The sequence below is a fragment of the Rissa tridactyla genome, chromosome 15, assembly GCF_028500815.1.
Source record: "Rissa tridactyla isolate bRisTri1 chromosome 15, bRisTri1.patW.cur.20221130, whole genome shotgun sequence".
Classification (NCBI taxonomy): Eukaryota; Metazoa; Chordata; class Aves; order Charadriiformes; family Laridae; genus Rissa; species Rissa tridactyla.
The window spans coordinates 15,722,688-15,745,313 of record NC_071480.1 but is presented as its reverse complement, the minus strand read 5'-3'; the positions used below and the strand labels follow the sequence as shown (position 1 = coordinate 15,745,313).

General features: G+C 38.4%; 1 protein-coding gene across 2 annotated transcripts in view; it reads left to right on the top strand.

Annotated features, from left to right (window-relative positions):
* SUZ12 (SUZ12 polycomb repressive complex 2 subunit) overlaps window positions 1-22,576 on the top strand; it is a 36,752-nt gene extending 14,176 nt beyond the window's left edge. Inside the window, exons 6-16 of one of the 2 annotated variants that reach the window (XM_054221900.1) lie at window positions 485-570; window positions 2,920-3,151; window positions 3,950-4,052; window positions 8,775-8,880; window positions 10,568-10,745; window positions 15,209-15,300; window positions 15,744-15,887; window positions 16,532-16,689; window positions 17,166-17,364; window positions 17,898-17,977; window positions 21,823-22,576. In XM_054221900.1, the coding sequence (XP_054077875.1) occupies window positions 485-570; window positions 2,920-3,151; window positions 3,950-4,052; window positions 8,775-8,880; window positions 10,568-10,745; window positions 15,209-15,300; window positions 15,744-15,887; window positions 16,532-16,689; window positions 17,166-17,364; window positions 17,898-17,977; window positions 21,823-21,859 (1,415 nt within the window). In that variant the 3' untranslated portion in view covers window positions 21,860-22,576. Of the gene's footprint in view, window positions 1-484; window positions 571-2,919; window positions 3,152-3,949; window positions 4,053-8,774; window positions 8,881-10,567; window positions 10,746-15,208; window positions 15,301-15,743; window positions 15,888-16,531; window positions 16,690-17,165; window positions 17,365-17,897; window positions 17,978-18,295 lie in introns of both variants that reach the window. The other variant, XM_054221899.1, reaches the window with a different exon arrangement.
* The last annotated feature ends 50 nt before the right edge of the window (window positions 22,577-22,626 follow it).

Below are 22,626 nucleotides of genomic sequence, written 5' to 3'. Positions count from 1 at the left end.
TCTGCATGTACGTAACCTTGCATAATCTTTAAGGTTTCTTTGTTTTCTTTTGTTTTCCTATCTGGATCTGCATCTGGATCTTAAGTTTCAGTGCAAACCAAATTCTACGTTTGCAAGCTGTAAAGAAAAAAAATTATAGGAAATAATTGGACTCATCTGTAATTAGGGTATTCTGATGTTCCTTAGGTCTATCTATATCCTTTTTCTCTGCTATAAAGAGGTTTTGGCAATGCCAAAGGTAGCAAGCTTACTCTTTGAAACATTGGAGATTGACTACGCTTTTTAATCTGCTAATATTAGAATAGTTAGGTAGTATATGTGCTCAAGTGGGAATTTGCAGTAAGTTTGGGGAGAATTGAAACTTACAATTTGACTAGAGGTCTTTGTGCCTGGAGGTACCTATGTTTAAAAAGTAATTACGGGTGGATTTACACTGTTGAATAGATCTTCATTTTTTCAGAACTTTGAATATTTTTCTGTTTAGATAAGCCATCACAAAACTCAGAGAATGAACAAAATTCTGTAACCCTGGAAGTACTGCTTGTGAAAGTTTGCCACAAGAAACGAAAGGTAAAAATGATTTGACAAAGTATTAATATATAGTAAAGCAAAATGTCTACCTGATTCTGGAACATCTATTTATCATTGCCGTGCAACAGGGTAATGTTGAAAAGATGAAATGATGCTTCTTTTGAGATTAATTTAGTCTTTAAATTTAAGAACTAATCTGTTCAAGCTGTTTTCTGTTAACTGGGTAAGGGATTATTCAGAAGCAAGTATGTATAGATATATGGATTTCGCTTTGCTTTGCGAGAAATAACTGGAAGTTTTAAAAAAACATTCTGCTTTGTTCATTGAATTTAGCTTGCTTGTAAGTTATTGTGAAATTCACTCATTGTGAATTTTGGCCATCTCTGTTTTTACTTCAATTTTTTTGTATCGCATTATTAAACTATTAATTCTGTTGTGATGTTCAGAGGCTTAAGTAAACCAGGCGATCACAAAGTCATAAAATAGTCTCTGCCTTTTAGAGTTTAGAAATAAAAAGGAACAAGTTGTAATTGTTTTGAATTCTCCAGTCATCTGCCAAGTCTTGTCTCTTTCCTTGCTTTTTCTGTGTCTGTGTTTTTTACATTGATCATCTCTATTATTGCAGATTTTAGCTACTATGAATCATAAACAATTACAATTTTCATCTTTTTTTTTTTTTTTTCCCCAAAGTGTCTTTGAATTTGCTTGCTGGTTTAGCTATGTTTGTTTCACAGCAGTTAGCAAATTATTTTCACAGCTCGGGGAATATGGGAAGCTTAGTAATACATGCAGTAATTTTTAACCAAAAAGGGAAAGATTTGCAGTCAGAACTTTGTATATATTCCCTAAGAATGTTAAGCTATTTTGACATGTTCGTAAGAGTTAATATTGTTTCTACTCAATTTTTTACTTGCTGTAGCATGGATAAATATGGTAAAAGCAGGAGGTGCTGATGGTTATTGGAAATGTTTTGCTGCAAGTTTCATGCTTAGGCCGTCTTGCCTTGTTTTTCCACTACTACACAGTGCTCAGTGATCTGTTTGAGAGATAATGAATGTAATTAATCCTAGGTAAGTGGTTCTTTATCTCCCAGATAGCACAAAGTGCACCTTGTAATATTGGAGTCACAGAATCACAGAATGGTAGGGGTTGGAAGGGACCTCTGGAGATCATCAAGTCCAACCCCCTGCCAGAGCAGGTTCACTTAGAGCAGGTTGCGCAGGAATGCGTCCAGGCGGGTTTTGAATGTCTCCAGAGACTCCACGACCCCTCTGGGCAGCCTGTGCCAGGGCTCTGCCACCCTCAAAGTAAAGTTGTTCTTCCTCATGTTTAGATGGAACTTCCTATGTTCAAGTTTGTGCCCGTTACCTCTTGTCCTGTCACTGGGCACCACTGAAAAAAGACTGGCCCCATCCTCCTGACACCCACCCTTTCAGTATTTATAAGCATTGATAAGATCCCCGCTCAGTCGTCTTTTTTTCCAGATTGAAGAGACCAAAGTCCCTCAGCCTTCCTTTATAACAGAGATGTTCTAGTCCCCTGATCATCTTTGCAGCCCTTTGCTGCACCCTCTCCAGCAGTTCCCTGTCCTTCTGGAACCAGGGAGCCCAGAGCTGGACACAGTACTCCAGATGCGGCCTCACCAAGGCAGAGTAGAGGGGGAGGATGACCTCCCTCCACCTGCTGGCCACCCTCTTCTTGATGCACCCCAGGATGCCACTGGCCTTCTTGGCCGCAAGGGCACATTGCTGGCTCATGGTCATCCTGTTGTCCACCAGGACTCCCAGGTCTCTTTCTGCTCTCCAGTAGGTCAGGTCCCAACCTGTACCAGTGCATGGGGTTATTCCTCCCCAGGTGCAGCACCCTACACTTGCCCTTGTTGAATTTCTCTCTGCCCAGCTCTCCAGCCTGTCCCGGTCTTCCTGTATGGTGACACAGCCTTCTGCTGTGTCAGCCACCCCCCCGCAGCTTTGTGTCATCAGCAAACTTGCTGAGGGTACACTCTCAGGAGAAGGTAGGAAGCCCTTCAAATATATATGTAACCAAACCATGTAATTCCTTTAGGTAAACAGAATTAAATTAGTATTAATGACTGTTCTACAGTTTTCTGGATGCTTCATGTTAGTGTTAATTTAATCACTTGGAGAAAGATGGATGCTGCCAGGAATGGTTATAAAATGCCAGTTTTATTTACAGTTTCAAATATCTGTTTTACATTTAAAACCTGGGATCGTTATTCCAGATTGTTTTTATTTATGTCTATTAGAAGGCTTATTTTCAAAAAGATGGCAGGACAAGTACAATTCATAAATGATACAAGTTTTAACACTTAATGTCTTTAGTTTGTTTTCTAAAAACCTAAACCTAGGCTTTCTTGTTTTCCTGCAGGATGTCAGTTGTCCGATAAGACAGGTTCCTACAGGTAAAAAGCAGGTGCCTTTAAACCCAGACCTCAGCCAAATAAAACCGGGCAACTTCCCATCGCTTGCAGTTTCCAGCAATGAGTTTGAACCAAGCAACAGCCATATGGTGAAGTCTTACTCATTGTTATTCAGAGTAACTCGCCCGGGAAGAAGAGAGTTCAATGGACTGATCAATGGCGAAACCAATGAAAACATTGGTAACTTCAGTCTTTAAATATGCTTTTACAAAATTTATCTTGTAGGCACGTATACAGTTGTCTTGATCTGCAGCGTAGGTCGTACTCTGAGAAGGGCCAGTAATAGATGAGTGACTGAACTGGCTTTCATTTGTTTTCAGCCTTTTTCGAGATAGGGCTAAAATACAGTTGGTAGCTAGAAACTGTACTTCTATTTCTGTGTAAGTTTAACATCATTTTTTACTAATGTGTGATGGTAAAGGTGAGGCAACACTGTTGGGGGGTGAATAATGTAGGAGAGCCCTGTGGTCGCTGTGACTATCATTAAACCTCCAGCAACACTGGTCACTGCTGACTCAGCTGTAGGTGCTATCACGGTCTCTCACCAAAACTAAGTGACTAGCCAATAAAGAAAATACCTTAATAACAGAATTTTAAAAGCTATTTTCTTAATCTTATCAAGACGTGTTGTGTTACATCACAGATGTTGCGGCTTTGAAGACTGCATGTAGAGTGAAAAACTTTTTCTCACTATTTTATAGCTACAAGAGGAGGAAGCTCAAATCCCAAATTCTTTATGCTGACAGAGTAATACGACTAAACTATAAATATATGTGAACATATCTAAAGTATGATTACTGTTAAGCTAAGTACTCTTTCCGTTGCCATCAAGCTGTTCATTAAATACTGTGTTCTTTTCTCTTGTATGACACATCTGACATAATCAACAGCCAGTTGTATTTTACAATTGCACAAAGCCGTTTGGTCTTTTCAGTTTGTGCTTCTATAATAACTGAATGCTGTATTTCTTACGTACAGATGTCAATGAGGAACTTCCAGCTAGAAGAAAAAGAAACTCTTCAAATCGTGAAGATGGGGAAAAGACATTTGTAGCACAAATGACTGTATTTGATAAAAACAGGTAATACTGTCCAAAATAAATATTATTTCTGTTAATTGTTAGGAATTTGTTTAATATTAAGCTTAAGTATATTCTTTATTTTCAGTGTTGGCTGTCTTTGGCTACATTTTTAGTTGGTAGTTCAATAAGAGCTTAGGCTGCTTGTCTTCTTTTTTTTTTTTTTTAAAAAAAATCTACAGGTTTCATAATGCACATCTTATACTGAGTCCTGTTCTGTGACAATTGTAAATTATTCCCTTTATGAACTTGAGTACTGTCCTGTTAATATGCATCAGTTTCTGTTCCTTGTCAGTTTTCTGACAGATGTAATTTCTGTGGTTCTGTTAAAGATCACTGACAGCATAATTGAAAAGTAAATCAAACAAACAAAAAGTCTCTGAAATATGCTTACTGCATACATTCTATTTGGTGGCATAATTTTCTCCATGCCCAGACTCTTGCTGATGCGGTCACAGATCCTATTCTGCTGCTGCCTGAAGACGACAGTAGTTCTCCATTACTACAGTGAAATCAAACAAGTAGTTAAAATTGTAATAGGCTTACTCTGTCATGTAGTTTAAGTGTGGTGAAATATTTTAACATTTGTTATCTTGACACTACTTAATGCATTTTAAAGAAGGTGGAGTGGGGTGAACTTACATGTAGCTATAGCTTTGAGCAATCCAGATAGTTCAGAAGATAAGTAGCATTCCAGTTACTGGTAAGTGGACATTGCAGTTGTTTATCCTGCAGATGATGTCCTGCAGATATTGTCCTTGCAGTGTTGCAAGTTTAAAGGGCGGGGAACATGGCCAGTCTGGATGAATAAGGAACTTCTGATGTGACCTAGGAATAAAAGGAGGGTTTACCACCTTTGGAAGAAGGGACAGGCAACTCAGGAGGAATACACAGATCTCGTTTATACAGAGAGAAAATTAGGAAGGCAAAAGCCCATCTGGAGCTCAACTTGGCCACTAACGTAAAGGACAACAAAAAAGTTTTTATAAATACATCAACAAAAAGAAAGCCAAGGAGAATCTCCATCCCTTACTGGACGTGGGGGGGAAGTTGCAACCAAGGACAAGGAGAAGGCTGAGATCCTTAATGCCTTCTTTGCCTCCGTCTTCAATAGTCAGACCAGCTATCCCCAGGGTGTTCAGCCTCCTGAGCTGGAAGATAAGGATGGAGAGCGGAACAACCCACCCATAATCCAGGAGGAAGTAGTCAATGATCTGCTTCTGCACCTAGACGCACATAAGTCTATGGGGCCGGATGGGATTCACCCAAGAGTACTCAGGGGGCTGGCGGGAGAGCTCAGCAAGCCTCTCTCCATCATTTATCAACAATCTTGGTCAACAGGGGAGGTACCAGATGACTGGATGGTGGCCAATGTGACGCCCATCTACAAGAGGGGTCGGAAGGAGAATCCGGGGAACTACAGGCCTGTCAGCCTGACCTTGGTACCAGGAAAGATCATGGAGAGGATCATCTTGAGTGAGCTCTCATGGCAAGGGCAGGGCAGCCAAGGGATCAGGGCCAGCCAGCATGAGTTTAGGAAAGGGAGGTCCTGCTTAACCAACCTGATCTCTTTATGACCATGTGACCTGCCTTCTGGATGCGGGGAAGGCTGTGGATGTTGTCTGTCTGGACTTTGTTAAGGCCTTTGACACCGTCCCCTGCAGCGTTCTCCTGGAGAAGCTGGCGAATCATGGCATAGACAAGTGTACTCTTCACTGGGTAAAAATTTGGCTGGCTGGCCGTGCCCAGAGAGTTGTGATTAATGGGGTGAAATCCTCTTGGCAGCCAGTCACCAGTGGTGTCCCTCAGGACTCAGTTTTGGGGCCAGTTCTGTTTAATATCTTCATTGATGATCTGGATGAGGGGATTGAGTGCACCCTCAGTAAGTTTGCAGATGACACCAAACTAGGTGGGAGTGTTGATCTGCTGGAGGGTAGGAAGGCTCTACAGAGGGACCTGGACAGGCTGGATCGATGGGCCAAGGCCAACTGTATGAGGTTTAATAAGGCCAAGTGCCGGGTCCTGCATTTCGGTCACAACAATCCCAAGCAACGCTACAGGCTTGGGGAAGAGTGGCTGGAAAGCTGCCCGGCAGAAAAGGACCTGGGGGTGCTGGTGGACGGCCAGCTTAACATGAGCCAGCAGTGTGCCCAGGTGGCCGAGAAGGCCAGCAGCATTCTGGCTTGTATCAGGAATAGTGTGGTCAGCAGGAGCAGGGAAGGGATCGTGCCTCTGTACTCAGCACTGGTGAGGCCTCACCTCGAGTACTGTGTTCAGTTCTGGGCCCCTCTGTACAAGAGGGACATTGAGGTGCTGGAGCGTGTCCAGAGGAGAGCGACCAGGCTGGTGAGGGGTCTGGAGACCAGGTCATATGAGGAGAGGCTGAGGGAGCTGGGCATGTTTAGCTTGGAGAAGAGGAGGCTGAGGGGAGACCTCACTGTCCTCTACAACTACCTGAAAGGGGGTTGGAGAGAGGTGGGTGTTGGCCTCTTCTCCCAGGGGAATAATGACAGGACCAGAGGAAATGGTCTGAAGCTGCGGCAGGGGAGGTTTAGGTTAGATATTAGGAAGAATTACCTTACTGAAAGAGTGGTCAGGCACTGGAACAGCCTGCCCAGGGAGGTGGTTGAGTCACCATCCCTAGAGGTATTTAAGAGATGTCTAGATGTGGCACTTCAGGGCATGCTCTAGTGACAGAGATTGTAGGGGGTTTTTTTGTGTGTGTATGGTTGGACTCAATGATCTCAAAGGTCCTTCCCAACCATGAAGATTCTATGATGATAATACCAGCAACAGCCAAAATACTGTATATGAAAATAAGAGTTCTATCCATGGCAAATGTAGACCCCAGGTGAAGGTCTCTAGATAACTTCTTCATTAGTAAAAATATAAATGCAGCTTCAAGAAAAAGCTGCTTAAAACATAGCTCCAAGTCATTCTGACAAAATGGTTGTTTATCCAAATGCGATTTTAGAAGTCTTATATTTTGAGTAGGGTTTTTTAAGAAATGTCTTTAATCTGTATCTTCTTAGCAGTCTTGACAATATTTTGTTCTTTTCTGTTATTTAATCCTCTGGAGAACTTTAATATGCTAAACATGATATGAACTATTTGGGGGTTTCGTAGTGATGATACATAAGCTAGGACACTTTCAGCCTTGCTGCTGTATAAGTGACGCTGTCTGATTTGCAGTAAATCACATAAAAATTGTTTGGGTTTTTCTTTTTTAAATCTTTAAATTATGCTTATGTGGAAAGCCATGTTCAAAATGTAAGTTATTACCTTGATTGATTATTTGTGGATTTTTGTAAAGTATAAGCTATTCATTTTTGTTAACCTCTTGAAGTTAGAGTCTTCTGTTTGATGGAGAAATTGAGAAATAAGTTATTTTACCCAGACTCCAGCCCTGGACAAGGATTATGCATATCATGCAGATCTAGGAAAAGTATTGCCTTAAGGCCATTGTCTTCTCTATCTATATATGTGGGTTTTTTTACCTTTTGAAGCTGTTACTCTTCTAAATAGAGTACATGATGGAGTTAGTGGTTAGCAACATGCTGTCAAGAAATAGAACGAAAGGTCTCTGATAGCTTATTTGGTGTATCTATAACTATTCTGCTGGGATACTTCTGCTGTAATATAGTTTACATGTAACAGAAAAAGATAGGCTGTAGTTTACGTGTTCCAATATCTGACTGTAGAATATTGAAGGGTCTAGAAACAGGAACAGCCTTTTTCTGCAAGACATAATTCCCAAGTTCAAACTGTGTGACCGTTTGCCTACATTCACATGGAATTTACCTGCTTGGCAACAACTCGTTTATTTTGAATGATGCTTCTGTAGTTTATGATCTATTGTCAGAAATTCAGTGCCATTGCTTCGGAACGTAATGTCTCAAAAGGAAAAATACAAAATGTTGGGAAAGTGAGCTGGTATTGTAAATTGATTTGCACTGATATCTTTAAAACATGGGCATGTATCCATGGGACATTTTCCTGAGGCTATACCTTTGGTTCAAGGCTTTTTCTTTTTTGCTTCCCCTGTGCTGTTCAGCAAGTGGCAACAAAATAAAACTATTTCAGTAGAAATCAGAATTTCTCAAGCCTCCCTGAACAGACTGCTATATAGGAGGAAACAGGATGAGATAAGGAGGAAAGTGAAAATGTGGCATGTTGGTTAACGTGTCCAAATTACCCATTCTAGTCTATGTAAAGCATTTTTGTTTGCTTTTTGAGAATGTCATACTTTAAATATACTGTGTTGCAGTCCTCTTAAGGTTACATCTGACATGGCTGTCATATGAAGACAGGATTCTTTAGTTTTGAAGGCCTTATTAAAGGTCATGTTGGTTTTCCAGAACAGAATAATTACTAATAAAGAAGGAATAAATAAGAGATGACTTGGAGGTGATGTCATTCAGTTCGGGGGTTTTTTTCTTCACAGGAAGATTTCTATCATGGTATTCATTTTGTATTAACAGTAGCTTTCCTACATCTCTTGGAATTACTTGGATGGAGGCTTTTACATTAATGTTTGGCATTAGGCAGCATTTTCATTATGGATGATGTTTGCTTGAGTTTCACACTTGGTTGCCAAATAAATCTGCCTGAAAATCTGCCTGTAGTTTCATGGAAACTTAGTTACTGTGAAATATATTCTACATTTTAATAGGCAAACAATAAAAATGAGCTGCTTTACTCATAATACGTACTTTGTCTTGACAGGCGCTTGCAACTTCTGGATGGAGAATACGAAGTGGCCATGCAGGAAATGGAAGAGTGTCCCATTAGCAAGAAAAGAGCAACATGGGAAACAATACTTGATGGGAAGGTATGGATTGTTTTAGTGGCTGAAAGACCTGTCTTCACTTAAAATGCTCTGCATAAAGGTGGAACACATTTCGAAGTGCAGTCAGTTGGCTGTTCCTCTGAAAATTGATTAAATTGAACAGGAAATGGTACTTCTCTTTCAGGATGTATGGACATAAGTTTTAATTTAGCTGTTGGTTTAGGAAAGCTTTGGCTGCACTAGATCGTTAATACAGGCAGATGCTATCTACTGTAGGTACGGCCGCTGTCTCTTTCCATGACTTCTAAATTTCTGCCTTAGAAAATCAGGCAAATTAAATGTTTTTTATTGTAATAAATTCAAGTTGGACAAATCAGAAGGAACAAACTGCAGAAGTAGAATGTTTTGGGGAAAGGAAGAGGAACCCTGAGCTTTCATAGGTGTGATCTTACATACCTTAAGAGAATGCTGGTGAATTTAGTGATGAAAGGAAGAGGGTGCGTCAGGGTAGGAGAAAGTGTTGTGCAGAGAGAAACTGTTGGCTGAGGTGAATCAACACTGGGTGATACAGTGAATGCACTTACAGAGTCAGGTGCTCCTCCATCAGTATCAGTCCTAAGTGACTAAGGAGAACAATATGAAAATTCTAGATGGTTGCAAAGTAGTTGTGTATCAACATGATTATATAATTATGAAAAAAGCTAAGATGATCCAAAGTATATAGTAAAAATACAGTTATAAGCTCTGTTACCCTGTTCAGCCTCTACCTGGAACACTGCTTCTGATTCTGTTAACCTGTGTTCAAGAAATTAAAATTGAAAAAGCTAGAAACTTCTTTTAGGAAGATTATAGGAGATCCTTCATGTGTAAATGTACTTAAAAAGATAGATAGATAGATAGATAGATAGATAGATAGATAAAAAATTGCGGTAACTTTGTTAAACTGAGACAGAGATATGGTTGATTTCTGTTGTTGGGAGAATATGAGAGAGGTTTTCCACGCTGGAGGTGCTACCCCAAAGAGAAGAAAAAATAGTCACGGCCAGTATGTTTATTGTCCAGATCTGATAAGCACATTGTCATTGGTTTTCCATTTTTGCAGTAGCATTTCTGTAAAACAACAATGCTTAAATTTAATAAAGAGCTTTTAAGATGGAATTCTGTAATGTTATGATAAATTTAGGGTATGATACTTGATTGTAAGAGTTTGGACTTGACTCAGGTCTCTTCTATTCCTTTATTACTATTAACTTGAAAAGTGAGTGGAATATGAGAACATATCCACAGGAGAATATTACAATAGCCTTTCTACAGCAGACAATGCGATGGGTTTTAAAGCTTGTGTATTAATATATAATACTGGACTGCAGAATTAGGAGTAGATATGAATAGAAAAAGAAGTACAGTGGCAGCAGGCTCCTGGGTAAGTGCTGTTCTCTTTCTAGTCAGGGACCATGCTGTTTACTGTTTAATGTTTCACAAAGATCAATTTGTGTGCCACAGTGTGTGCGTGAAGTGGTTGCTCAGTAAGGTGCCAGAAACTGCATAGTAATCTCTTCCAGCTTTTTTTTTTTAGTATATTTAAATGCATATGCTTATGTTGAAAATACAAGGACTTCGGGTGATTAAAAAAATTACATCTATCCCTATTCTGGGAATATTTTCTCATAATTGTTTTTCTATATGGGAAAACACTAATTCTGCTGTTATATTTTTTTATTTCCCCCAGAGATTGCCTCCATTTGAAACATTTTCTCAGGGACCTACACTTCAGTTTACTCTTCGTTGGACAGGAGACGCAAATGATAAGTCCACAGCTCCTATAGCTAAGCCTCTTGCAACACGGAATTCTGAAAGCCTCCCTCAAGAAAACAAGCCCAATTCTGTTAAACCTACTCAGACTATAGGTAAGCAAACTTTGGCTTCGCTGCTGAATAATCATCTGCTTAGCACATATGTACCTCAGGGTTCCTGACTCGCTGGTGCAACTGCTTCAGGTAATCTTAAACATGAAAAAGCAAAAATGAATGGGCTTTGTTGTATCCCACATTTTGTACAGTTGTTAAGGTAATTTTAAAAACTAAAAATAATGGGGTCTTTGAGGTCATGACAACACTGAAGTGATTTATAGACCATGCTCATACGTCCTGATGCAAAATAAATTGGGGGGGAAATCTGTGAATAGGACTTTTAGGATTGTCTGTTTTGCTCTACTCATTTTAATTACTGTTCTGTTGGTATTTAGATTTATAGTTCCTTTTTTATGCTTTGTAGTGAAAATAGTTATAAAATTTGTCTATCAAATTATATCAGAGCTCTTAGAAAACATAGCTGCTGCTATGAAATGTTACAAACTGTCTAAAATATTGTATGTTACGTTGCACATTGGTGGTGTAAAGGTAACACGGGTTCTTTCAGAACGCTTATGAATGGACACTAATTTCCTTGATAAATAGTTCGATGTCTAGGCATGATCCCATGATGGAAGCACAATAAATAAATATTTTTATTACTTAGCTGCATTTTCTTCATATTCACACAAGTTAACAAAGATTTCGGTTTGGGACTGAAGGTTCTTCTCTGCTTTTATTCATTTTGGGCAGTCTGAGGGTGTCTGGATAGAATGCAGGCTTACAGTTAATACTGTCTAAAAAGAATTCTGTGTAGGTAAGAGAAACACATAGCAAGTCTGCAAACTATTACTACAGCGTGAGGTAATTCTGTATTAGTTATATGTAAATTAATCTGTATGTATCATTGAACTAGTTTCTCCCCAGTCATTAATTAATGTTTAAAGCATTGTAATTTCAAACTAAATGCTTTTTAAGGTCAGAATTTTTCGGTGATCTGAAATGTAACTGGTTTGGTTTTCTTCTACAAGTTAGTTCCTATACATTCTTTCCAGAAGAGTTTACGTATTGTCAGACTTCGTAATCAGCCTTTGAACTGTTTTATCATCACTTTTAAATATATAGCCCATTAAAAGCAGTAGTGGATAGACTACTTAATATTGCTTAACCTTGCTTTATGGAAACATTTTTAAATACTGTACAACTATTTTCATTTTACTACTTTGCTTGGTTTGTACTTAATATAGTAGTGATACTTCTGCGGAGGCTACAGTGTCATTGAAAATTTAATGTAATTACTATTATAATCTGATCTGCTACTTGGGAGATGACATAATGTCAAAAATATTAATGCAGTCTGCTAATACTCAATGCAAACCTAAAATTATAGGTTTTGTTACCTTATATATCCCCCATTATATATTTGAACACAGTAGTTAAAGAGCTATTGAAATGTCTAGAAACTGCTTATTCTGCTGCTGCTTGTTTTGTGAAGCTACTGAATATAAAATTATATTTAAGTTTACATAGGCGATTTTAAGCAATATTTTAGAAAAACTTTGTAAAATGTCCTTTGATATTTCTGTAGGTATATGTTAAAAAACAGGTATGTGTTCCAGATGAGTTTCTTTATGGAAAGTCTTTGGGTAATATTATTTCCCTTTGCATAGGGTTAGCTAATTAGTATCAGTACTGGGTTTTTCTTTGACAATTTCAATGAACTTACAAAGTTTGACCCTTAATAATTTTCAAGGAGTGTGTGATAACACACTTTTTTTAATTCATACGTGATGTAAAAACATTAACAGACACATACTTGCTGGGAGATGTTTTGCAAAAGATTGTAATATTAAATTAGGCTTTTAGATATAAAAAATAACCCCACGATTTTTTTCTCTCTTTCAAGAGTCGTTTAGATTTTCTTGCAAAACACTGGGATAGCTGCTAGGGTGGGTGTAACTGATTGTATGCTGCACTCCGGTTAACTGAACACTTCACAAAGTGATGTAGCTGTACGGCAGGTAGCAGGATATTTCATTATAATTATCTCAGGAAATTAAGCTTAATGTAGTTTTTATATTTTTTAATACAAATTTGTGAGTAATTTAGTTCAGTCGCTTAACTGTAATTTTGTTCATATGTTTATAAAACCCTGTTTCTTCCTTGCTGTCTGAGAGCTTAGGTCAAAAAAGCTACTACTAAAATACTTGTTTGATGCTAGATAGAAAAGACATCTTTGAATGACCATTATCCTCCCCCTCAACCCCTTTTTTTTAATACCAGTTTCCTGTCTCAGGTTCATATTTAATCTGAAACTCCCCTTTGATCCCTAAGTGGCAGTGGGGGCTGGCCTGGGGACTGTATTTCTTTTGTGTCCCTCAGAGTTGTTAGTAACGTTGGCTTGTGTTGGCAGGTAAGGCTCAAGGACAGCTGGAAAACTTCAGTTTTTCGGAAGGCAACAGGCTGCTCCTGTTGTTCAGGCACCTGTGAACGTACCTAGACTCGCACCCGGCACCCAGTTCACTTCAGAGTGATCAGTGTTTCCAAGCTTGTAACTGGATTGGGACTCTGGGATTAAGGAAATTTCTAGGTCCCTGTTATAGAAGTAATTACCTGGCGTGTAGTGGTTCTGTCTCCAGACTTAAGCTCTGGGGAGTGTAGCCAGGCACGGTTTGTAAAGAGTTGCTGTGCTTGGAGTTTTGGGGTTCGTCTGTGGTAGCGCATTGGAGAATTTCTGCAAAATGCTATTTCAGTTTGGTTTTGTGTTGGATATAGAAGTATGTTTTGGAGCTGCAGTAGTGATAGCAAGGGAATAATTATTATGGAAAAAATGCTGCTTTTCCAAATTCGTGTTTTGTGCCGTTGTGTGTTTTGTGCCGTTGTGTGTTTTGTGCCGTTGTGTGTTTTGTGCCGTTGTGTGTTTTGTGCCGTTGTAGATGTTGAGAAACTTGATGGGTCAACAATAGCTTATCTCTGGTGAGACTAAGAGCAGCAATTCTTTTCAGTAGTTTTACACCTTTACAAAATGTCTTTTTAAAAAAAAAAAAAAAAAAAGTTAGAGCAAATAGAATTTCACCCCTACCTGTGCAGAAGTCACTGTCTAAAATGATCCCTAACATCCTCATCCAAGCTACAGACATCTTTGTCTTTGGAAAGAGTACAGTAATATTTAAATAAAACCAATTCCTGTTCTCTCAAGTGAATATTTCACCTGAGCTGGGGATTTGTAGTCACTTTGGTTTCTTAAATCGGGATGAATGGCTGACACTTAATGTACACAAACATGAAGTAATTTCCAATAGAAGGAAGGCAACAGAAGCGGAGAAGTACTTGAACTTACGCTGGAAAAGTTGTTCTGCTTTCTCTTTACTTCCTCATACCAGGCTTCCTTGCACTTTAGAGTTTCTTGGAGACCTATATTGTAATTTGTTAGGCAGGTTTTGTGCTCAGACTTGCAAAAGAAATGACGGTATGTTGACTAACTCTAGGAGGTGTGTACTAGTTTACTACATAATAAATATAGAGGTGTAGGGAGGTGGCAGGGCTGCGTTGCTGATGTACTGATAGAACCCCCTTTTCTTGCATCAGACAAGCTAAGTGTTACAGTAAACTGGTAAAGTTACAGCAAGAGCCACCTTCCAAAACAGTACAGCAGACTCTTAATACAGCAATAGATCATAGCGCAATGTGCAGCATCATAGGGTCTTTGTGATGGTTGTGCTTTTTTCGATCTCCAGATACCAAGAAAGGAGGAGAGTGAAAACAGTAGGAAACTCCTACCAGTTAGAGGTTCTGATAGTAAAAGAAAAAGATTGTTTTGCCATCTTTTTCACGATTCAAAAGCAAGTAGGTGTCATTATTTGGATTGTCCTGAGGGTAGATTTAAAACCTGCTTCGGTATGTGGGGTTTCCTGTTAATCATATGGAATCAAATAATCTGACTGAGATTAAAATATATGGAAGAGACTCAGAGGCAACTGAGCAGTGCCATCACACACACAAACAGTGAGTGTTTGAGGGATAAGGGTGAAAGTTTCAGTTAAATATTTTGTGTGTTATTTGCATTTCATACTGTTGTCTGGTGTGTGACTTGGGAAACTTCTGAAATTGAATTTAAGCAATGTGTTTGCAATGCAGCCAGCTGAAAGCAATGTTTCTTTTTTATTTCCAGCCACACCTGCTTTTAGCTATATCTAAAGAATTCTCTGTTTTCTTAAATGGAGTAAGAAAAATGTTGCTTTTTACCTGACTGTTTTTAAGTTCTCTGAATGGTTCTCGAAAACTGGAGATACGTCTGGTATTTAAAAATGGTGGATTTGCCTGCAGATTTGTGAAGGAGGCTGAGCGTCGAAACTTCCTTGTTGCTGATGGGAGCTACTTATGGCAAAGTACACTAGAGCAGCCTGTTTCCTTCAGCAGCAGTGTGCCCTTCTCAGTACTTCCATACTTGCCTAAGAAACAATGTCTTTTTTTCCTCTTCACCAAAGAAATGTATATCTATACGTGTTTTTTTTTTTCAGCTGTGAAAGAATCCTTGCCGACAGACCTTCAAACAAGAAAAGAGAGGGATGTTTTAAATGAACCTCGACAAAAGCTGCGAATATTTTACCAGGTATTAAAAAATAAGTGTTAGAGGGGGAAAAAGAGACTGTAAATACTGTATTGAATTAAAATGTTCACTTTTGAGTTGGGTGGAAATTTCCATTTGCCTTTTTAGAGGATGCCTTAAAGGGTCTCAGATTCACATATTGGAGCCATTCCACATATTCCTTTTTACAGGAAGTATTTTAGAAAACTGATCTTCCTGGGGGCATGTCTGATGTTCCAAAATACAAAGGACATCTCTCGTTAGACATCTGGAGGGGGACAGGTGGTCTCCTGATGGGGAAAAAGTTCTTGAAATACCAGTGTTTCAGAAGGCTGAGCTGCTGTAGTGTTCCCAAGAACTTAATGTTACTGTAGAGGTTTCCTGAAATGATGGTCAGTTTTGGTTTGGGACATTAATGAATGAAATGCATTTGATGCTAACGCTACCAGTTGCTTTGTTTGCATCAGTTCCTGTATAACAACAACACGAGACAGCAAACCGAAGCCCGAGATGACTTGCATTGCCCATGGTGCACACTCAACTGTCGGAAACTGTATAGTTTACTCAAACATCTTAAACTGTGCCACAGCAGATTTATCTTTAATTATGTTGTAAGTAATCTTTTTGTATTTTAGCACTATGAAACACAGTCCAGTCTGTGACAGATATTACACATGCAGTGACTCCATTGCTAGTTGTAGGACTGTATCTACAGGTTACGTGCAGCTTACTGTGAGTGTTCTGTGAATGTTTGTGTGTTACATGAGGAAAAAAATGTGTGGGTCTCATTTAGGTTTTTTTTTGTAAGACACATTTTAAATAATGCTAATTACTGGAGGATGAATTCTGACTATTGCTGTTGCTTTTGTATTAATATATTCTTTTTATGTGATGTAGAAAGCAATAATCTACACTTTGTAGAAGTCTCTTGAAGATTTAGGAAACTTAGAAATGTTCTAATTTCTAAGGGTTTTTGTTAATAATTTTTTGCTGATATTTTCCTTAATTTTATAATTAGTTCTATTCTGAGTGGTTTTATGTAAAACAGTAAAATGTTACAGAGCAAGGAAGCTTTAGTATAATCTGTTTCTAGAGGTTAAAAATTATTTGGGTGTTGTAGAAGTAAACTAGAGCTAGGTCAGGTTATTGATAGGGTGATATTTAAGGTATTCAGGATTGAAAAGGTTACTTGTTTAGACCTCCTGCTGTATTGTCATTACTGTTTGCTAACTATGTTTGCTATTACCTGTTTCAGTATCATCCAAAAGGTGCTAGGATAGATGTGTCTATCAATGAGTGCTACGATGGCTCCTATGCAGGAAATCCCCAGGACATCCATCGCCAACCTGGATTTGCCTTCAGTCGCAATGGGCCGGTCAAAAGAACTCCTATCACACACATCCTCGTTTGCAGGTAGGGAGATGGAAATCAAGGTCTATCTGTATTTGCGTAACACAGCATAGAGACTGGATTTGTGAAACGTAGGGGTTTGTAAATCTGTAGGTGCACATAAACAGTGTTAAATTTCACTGTCATTAAAGTACACTGGTTTATGACTAAACAAAGTGTTATTGGAGGGTGATAACTTCATCTGTGATTTTTCTACATCTTTTCAGTTGAAGCGTCTGTTCGTAATGATGTAACTTCTAAATGCCTTATCCTAAAACTTTTTTTTCCCCAAAAGGTGGAGCGTGGGTTGGAGCAGAGTGTTGGGGTTTTGATGGGGTTTATTTGGTTTATTTCACTGCTGACTATTTCCTCCTCCCTGACCCCGCCCCCCCCCCCCCGCTTTTTGCATGCTAGAGCTTAAAAGAATAACTTGTATTAATTATAGTATTTGCATATTTGATGGTTGAAAACAGTAACTTTTTTTTTCTCCCTTCTGCTAGGCCAAAACGTACGAAAGCCAGCATGTCAGAATTTCTTGAATCTGAAGATGGAGAAGTAGAACAGCAGCGGACATACAGCAGCGGGCACAATCGGCTGTATTTCCACAGTGACACGTGTTTACCTCTCCGTCCACAAGAAATGGAAGTAGACAGTGAGGATGAAAAGGACCCTGAATGGCTACGGGAGAAAACCATTACTGTAATTATTCCATGTATACAAAATTATTTTAAATGGATTGTGGTTTTTAAAAGGCAGTCTGCAGTTGTTGTAGGGAACAAACAGGACATATATTGTGAAAATGATGCATTTACTTTAAGAGGAAGTAGAAAATTTTGTGATGGTGAGATGCTACTGACAGAAATTCGCGGAATCAACGTTTGTATTTTCAAGTATGTCTTTAGTTGCAAAGCTAGCTCAGTCCACGTGCGTCCTAACAAGTTTCCATTGCTTGTGGCTGGTTTTCTCTTTCAAAGAGGAGATGCTGGTGTTACAGGAGTACACAGTGGTGTGTGTGTATATAATGTGGAAGTAATTTATCATCGCAAGTCTCCACATGATACAACTTTTTTCTGACCTTGTTGACTGCAGTGCCTGAATTTTCAGCAGTAGTTATTTCTGTGATGTGTGGGTGGCATAGGTTGAACTTCGGATGTGCTGTCACTACTTGTCAGCAGACGTGCAGTTCTGATGTTTCTTCTCCTGTCCTTTCTCCCAATCCTTTATCTCTCCAGCAAATTGAAGAATTTTCTGATGTTAACGAAGGAGAGAAAGAAGTGATGAAATTGTGGAATCTTCATGTTATGAAGCACGGGTATGTTACTATAAACTTAGGTTTGATACAAATCAATTATGGTATAGATTTGGTTGTCATTGCAATTCACTAAGCACTTAAAATTCAGTTAGCTCAGTTAAAGGATAATTTGGTAAGAAGCTTTTGACTGTTTAAGTTTTTAAAAATTGTTTTTGTGCTTAGTAGCCTAAGGCTTTGAAAATAAAAAGCATTGCTGATGTTGACATTCTGTAATAGGTGGTCTACGCAGTTATTTAGGTTGATAAACCATGTTGTAGGGGTATCTTTTTGTTTTTGAAAATGTTCTACTTGCATAATGATGGCTTTCTAATTTGACAGGTTTATTGCTGACAATCAAATGAATCATGCCTGTATGCTGTTTGTTGAAAATTACGGACAAAAAATAATTAAGAAGAACTTGTGTCGAAACTTTATGCTACATCTGGTCAGCATGCATGACTTTAACCTCATCAGCATAATGTCAATAGACAAAGCTGTTGCCAGGCTCCGAGAGATGCAGCAGAAGTTAGAAAAAGGAGAATCGGCCTCCCCAACGGATGAGGAATCTTCTGAGGAACAAAGCGGGACAACAAATGGATATAGTGAAAATAATACGAGAATTTCAGAAATGGATAGCATCTCAGGTGTCACAAAACAGAGCAAGAAACAAAAGCTCTGAAGTCAAAAGTCAAACGCCATTCAACGGACAAGCATTGAAGTGACATTCTAGGGTGCATGAGCTCTATAAAGAATTACACACAAAAATACAGAGATTCCAAACAGGCACTGCTGGATGGAAATAAATGATTTCAACAAGGATATTGTTTTAACAGGGTTTCTATTCAGTTAATTATGCAAGTACTACATGTATATTGGTTTTGGTGATGTAATGACAATATTCTAAGAGTTTGAGCATGAAGAGCAATATGAAAATCTTTTTGTAACTTTAGTAATTAGTGTCTTAAGAACTTTATGGAATTTACATAATTTAAGTATATGTAAAACCGTTTTTATATTAAGGTTTTTGCATCTGTATCTGGCTGTTTTTCCTACCATGAAGTTGTGAAACATTGGGGAAAGGGGATTGGGATACAGTTTCTGCTTTTCTTATTTAGAAATTCTCCAGTTAGCTTTTGTGAAAATAACGTCTCACTATTTAAAGTTTAACCTTGATCCTTGTATTTGAAATCATTTATCAATTGATCATAAATTACAAATTAATTTTTTTACACTAAAAGTATCAAAGTCAGTAAACTTAGCACTTCCTTTGTCTTGTGCCTGTTTGGAAAGATCTTGGCTTTTCACGTTACAGACACAGTGAAGTACCACCTTGGCTTTTTGAGGATACCAGCAGTTTGGGTTTTCGTGGATAATTCTGATGTATTGATCACCCAGTGTACCATTTTAAACTTGAACATTAGCTCCTTTATATTTTTATTACACATTTACACAGCTACACAAACTATTCGATGCCAACCCTTTTTATTGGGGTTCCGCATCGTTAGCGTGCCATGCTAAAGCCGAGAGTCGATCATCAGTATGTAGGCATTGCGTCGATTAACTTCTGAAGTTGATGCCTGCTGTTCTGCCTGAGCACAGACTGCAAGTCCAGGCCATAGGTTTAGCTTTGGCTTTCGAGATGCCACTCTTGAGGGAAAAATGCACTGTAAAATTGGACCAGAAAATGTGTTGCACTTCTTATGCAAGTATTCTGTGATGTATTGTATTCAATACAGATACTAAGATGCTGACTAAACTATATTTGAGCAGTTTTGCACTGCTGTTAACACATTTTATGCATACGTTTACAGATTTTTTCCAATGGAAAGTGGTTTCACTACTGGTACAGTATCAGCACCGAAGGGTTTATTCCAGCAAGCACTGTGGTTGAGTGACATCACCTCAATTTTTTATTATCCTTAAAATATTGCATTTTTCATATTCTTTATTTATAAAGGAACAATGCTGCTGTAAATACAGGTATTTTTAATTTTTTATTTCATTCCATCACCATGAGATGCAGTTCCCTATTTGTTTAAGGGGTATATAAGCTTTCTAATGGTGTCTTCAGAAATTTATAAAATGTAAATACTGATTTTGATGGTCCTTAAGATGTGTTTAACTGTGAGACTATTTAACTAATGGTGTGGATGTGATTTGTCATCCAGTATTAAGTTCTTAGTCACTGATTTTGTGTACAAAATAGGAAAGAGGGAAACTGCAGCTTTCATTACAACCTTCTTGAATTTGCCAGCTCTCTGAGTTTTAGCAAACTCTAATTATGCCTCTGGATAGTACATCAAGCATTTCTCTCTGGCTTTAATTTGCTAAAGCTGTGCACATATGTAAAAAAATAGATTATTTTAGGGGAGATGTAGTTCTAGAATTATTGCTTATGTCATTTCTTAAGCAGTTATGCTCTTAATGCTTAAAAGAAGGCTAGCATTGTTTGCACAAAAAGTTGGTGATTCCCCCCAAAAATAGTAATGAAATTACTTCTGTCCAGTAAACTTTGTATGTCATGTCAATTTATAATAAAAGCTGAAAAAAGCCCTTTGTTTTCTATTTATAAAGATGCCTTTTCTATATGTACCTTTGATAGCTTTTGAAGATATCATGTAAGCTGGTTAAAAAGAATCTGAATGGTACAGTAGATGTAAAAACAAAACCGAACCCCAAACAAAAACAAAAAGCAAAACAAGTTCAGTTGTTTAAATGAACCGTTGTTTTTACATTAAATGTTTTATTTGAAATCCGCTTTTGTACATAAAGTTCAGTAATATAAAATCTGCCATGATGGTTGTCCGGTCATTTTGTGTGCATGCAGAAAGGCCACAAGCAGTACCTTGTATGAACTCTTCTCTTCTGCATGCCTTTTAAAATTTGGATACGTGCTCTTCCTCTGCCAGATTGTTACAAAGGCAGCTGAGTTTCTCTCCAGTCTCTTTGTTATATTTAAGGTTTCTCCATAAATTACCAGGTTTTTAGCTGGCTTACAACACCTTTGATTCTCCATGCTTGGGGGCAGAACTGAATACCTGAGCTATATCTGTAAGTTGTGTATGACTCTTTAGAACTGTAATTTATATAACTGAAAATGAAACATACCACTTGTGATGTGTCAGTTATAAACATAAGACTTGTGAGTTTGTTTACATGCAAGTGGTTAATGTTTCAAACAGATTTTACGAAGTACTTAGTTTATTTGGAGCAAAGACTAAATTGGTATCAGTTAAAAATAATGCCTCTCTGGGACTGTAGAGGATGGATACTGCAGGTTCTACAGAACGAGTAAGGAACTGCTTGGCCGAATAGTGACTATTGAATAGCAGACACTGAAAACCTTTTTCCATGTTAAAAATAATTCGGATACTGAAATACAGGCTATGACAGCTAAATTCTGTAAACTTGACCTCAGGCTGCAGTTGTTCAGTGTGCTTTTGTCTCTAAAATTGGCGAGGTTCTTCTAATGTAGCCTTTACTATGGTCATGGCAGATTTTTATGATGTTTTGTATTTGGTGAACCCCAAGTTGGAACCTAACATGACTTGAATATTTAATTCAGTGCATTAAATACTATATTCAAAATTGTTAGATGCATTTAAGTTGTTAACCTTAATTGTACGTTGCTTTGACTGTGTCATGGATGTAGTCCTTGAGCTTTTGGGTGGGGTAAAGATTCGCTGCCTGCAATGAAGCAGTTGCAAATAATTTGAATTGTTCTGATAACTTCTCTAATCACCAACACACACGCACACACACCCTCCCACCAACCCAATTTGATTTTACCTTGGAGAATGCAAGAGCCACTCTGTCAGGACAGTTTTGACAATACTGTTCCAAGTTAAGCATTTCTTAATTCACAGAACAGTTTGGTGCCATCATCAACCAGTGCTCGAATGACGGTCTTCCTGTTGGACCAGATCCTGGTTATAAACCTGATACTTCATGGGCTCACACCTGAGAGACAAGAGCTTTGCATCAAGTAGGTAAGTGCCTTCTGTGCCTCTCCTGTCTGCTGTTACCTTGCTTGATTTGAGCCTGAAGATGGGCTCCTCAGGGGCAACACTCGGCTTCTTATCAGGAAGAAGGGTCTTTATGAGTGAAAGCCACCCCATCAGCAACCGTATTTACTGGTTTCACAAATTATTTTCCCTTTAAAAGAGATCAAGGAAATAGAACAGGCTGCAGGTAAAGCAGAACTAAGGGAGTAAAGTAAAACTCTCTCAGTTCACAGAGACTTCATTTTAAGGGGATTAAATACCTCTGCTGCTTGCTCAGTAGTTTTTGGCCACTACTACGATGTGTAAGAGTTGCACCCCTTCAGGCAACTGTAAGGAGCTGGGAACAGTAAAACGGAGACAAATTAATTGTGATGGAAAACTGAGGAAAGTACTTTCCAGATGCTGTAACTACTTTTCAGAAAGAAGGAAAATTACTATTTTTGCAAGAGACACCAGTTAAGATCTGAACTTCACGAGGAAATAAGTGAACAAGTGAGAAACCTGAAAAAAAATTTGGGACTTCTGAGGGACAGAAGATGAAAATAATAATAATTTAAAAAAGAGGCAGATGCTCTTAAGGATGGCTGCAGTGCTACACAATACATTTTTATGGTCTTGTTAAAGAATGCCATGGTGCCCAGCTTTACGCCCCAAAAAATAATTTAC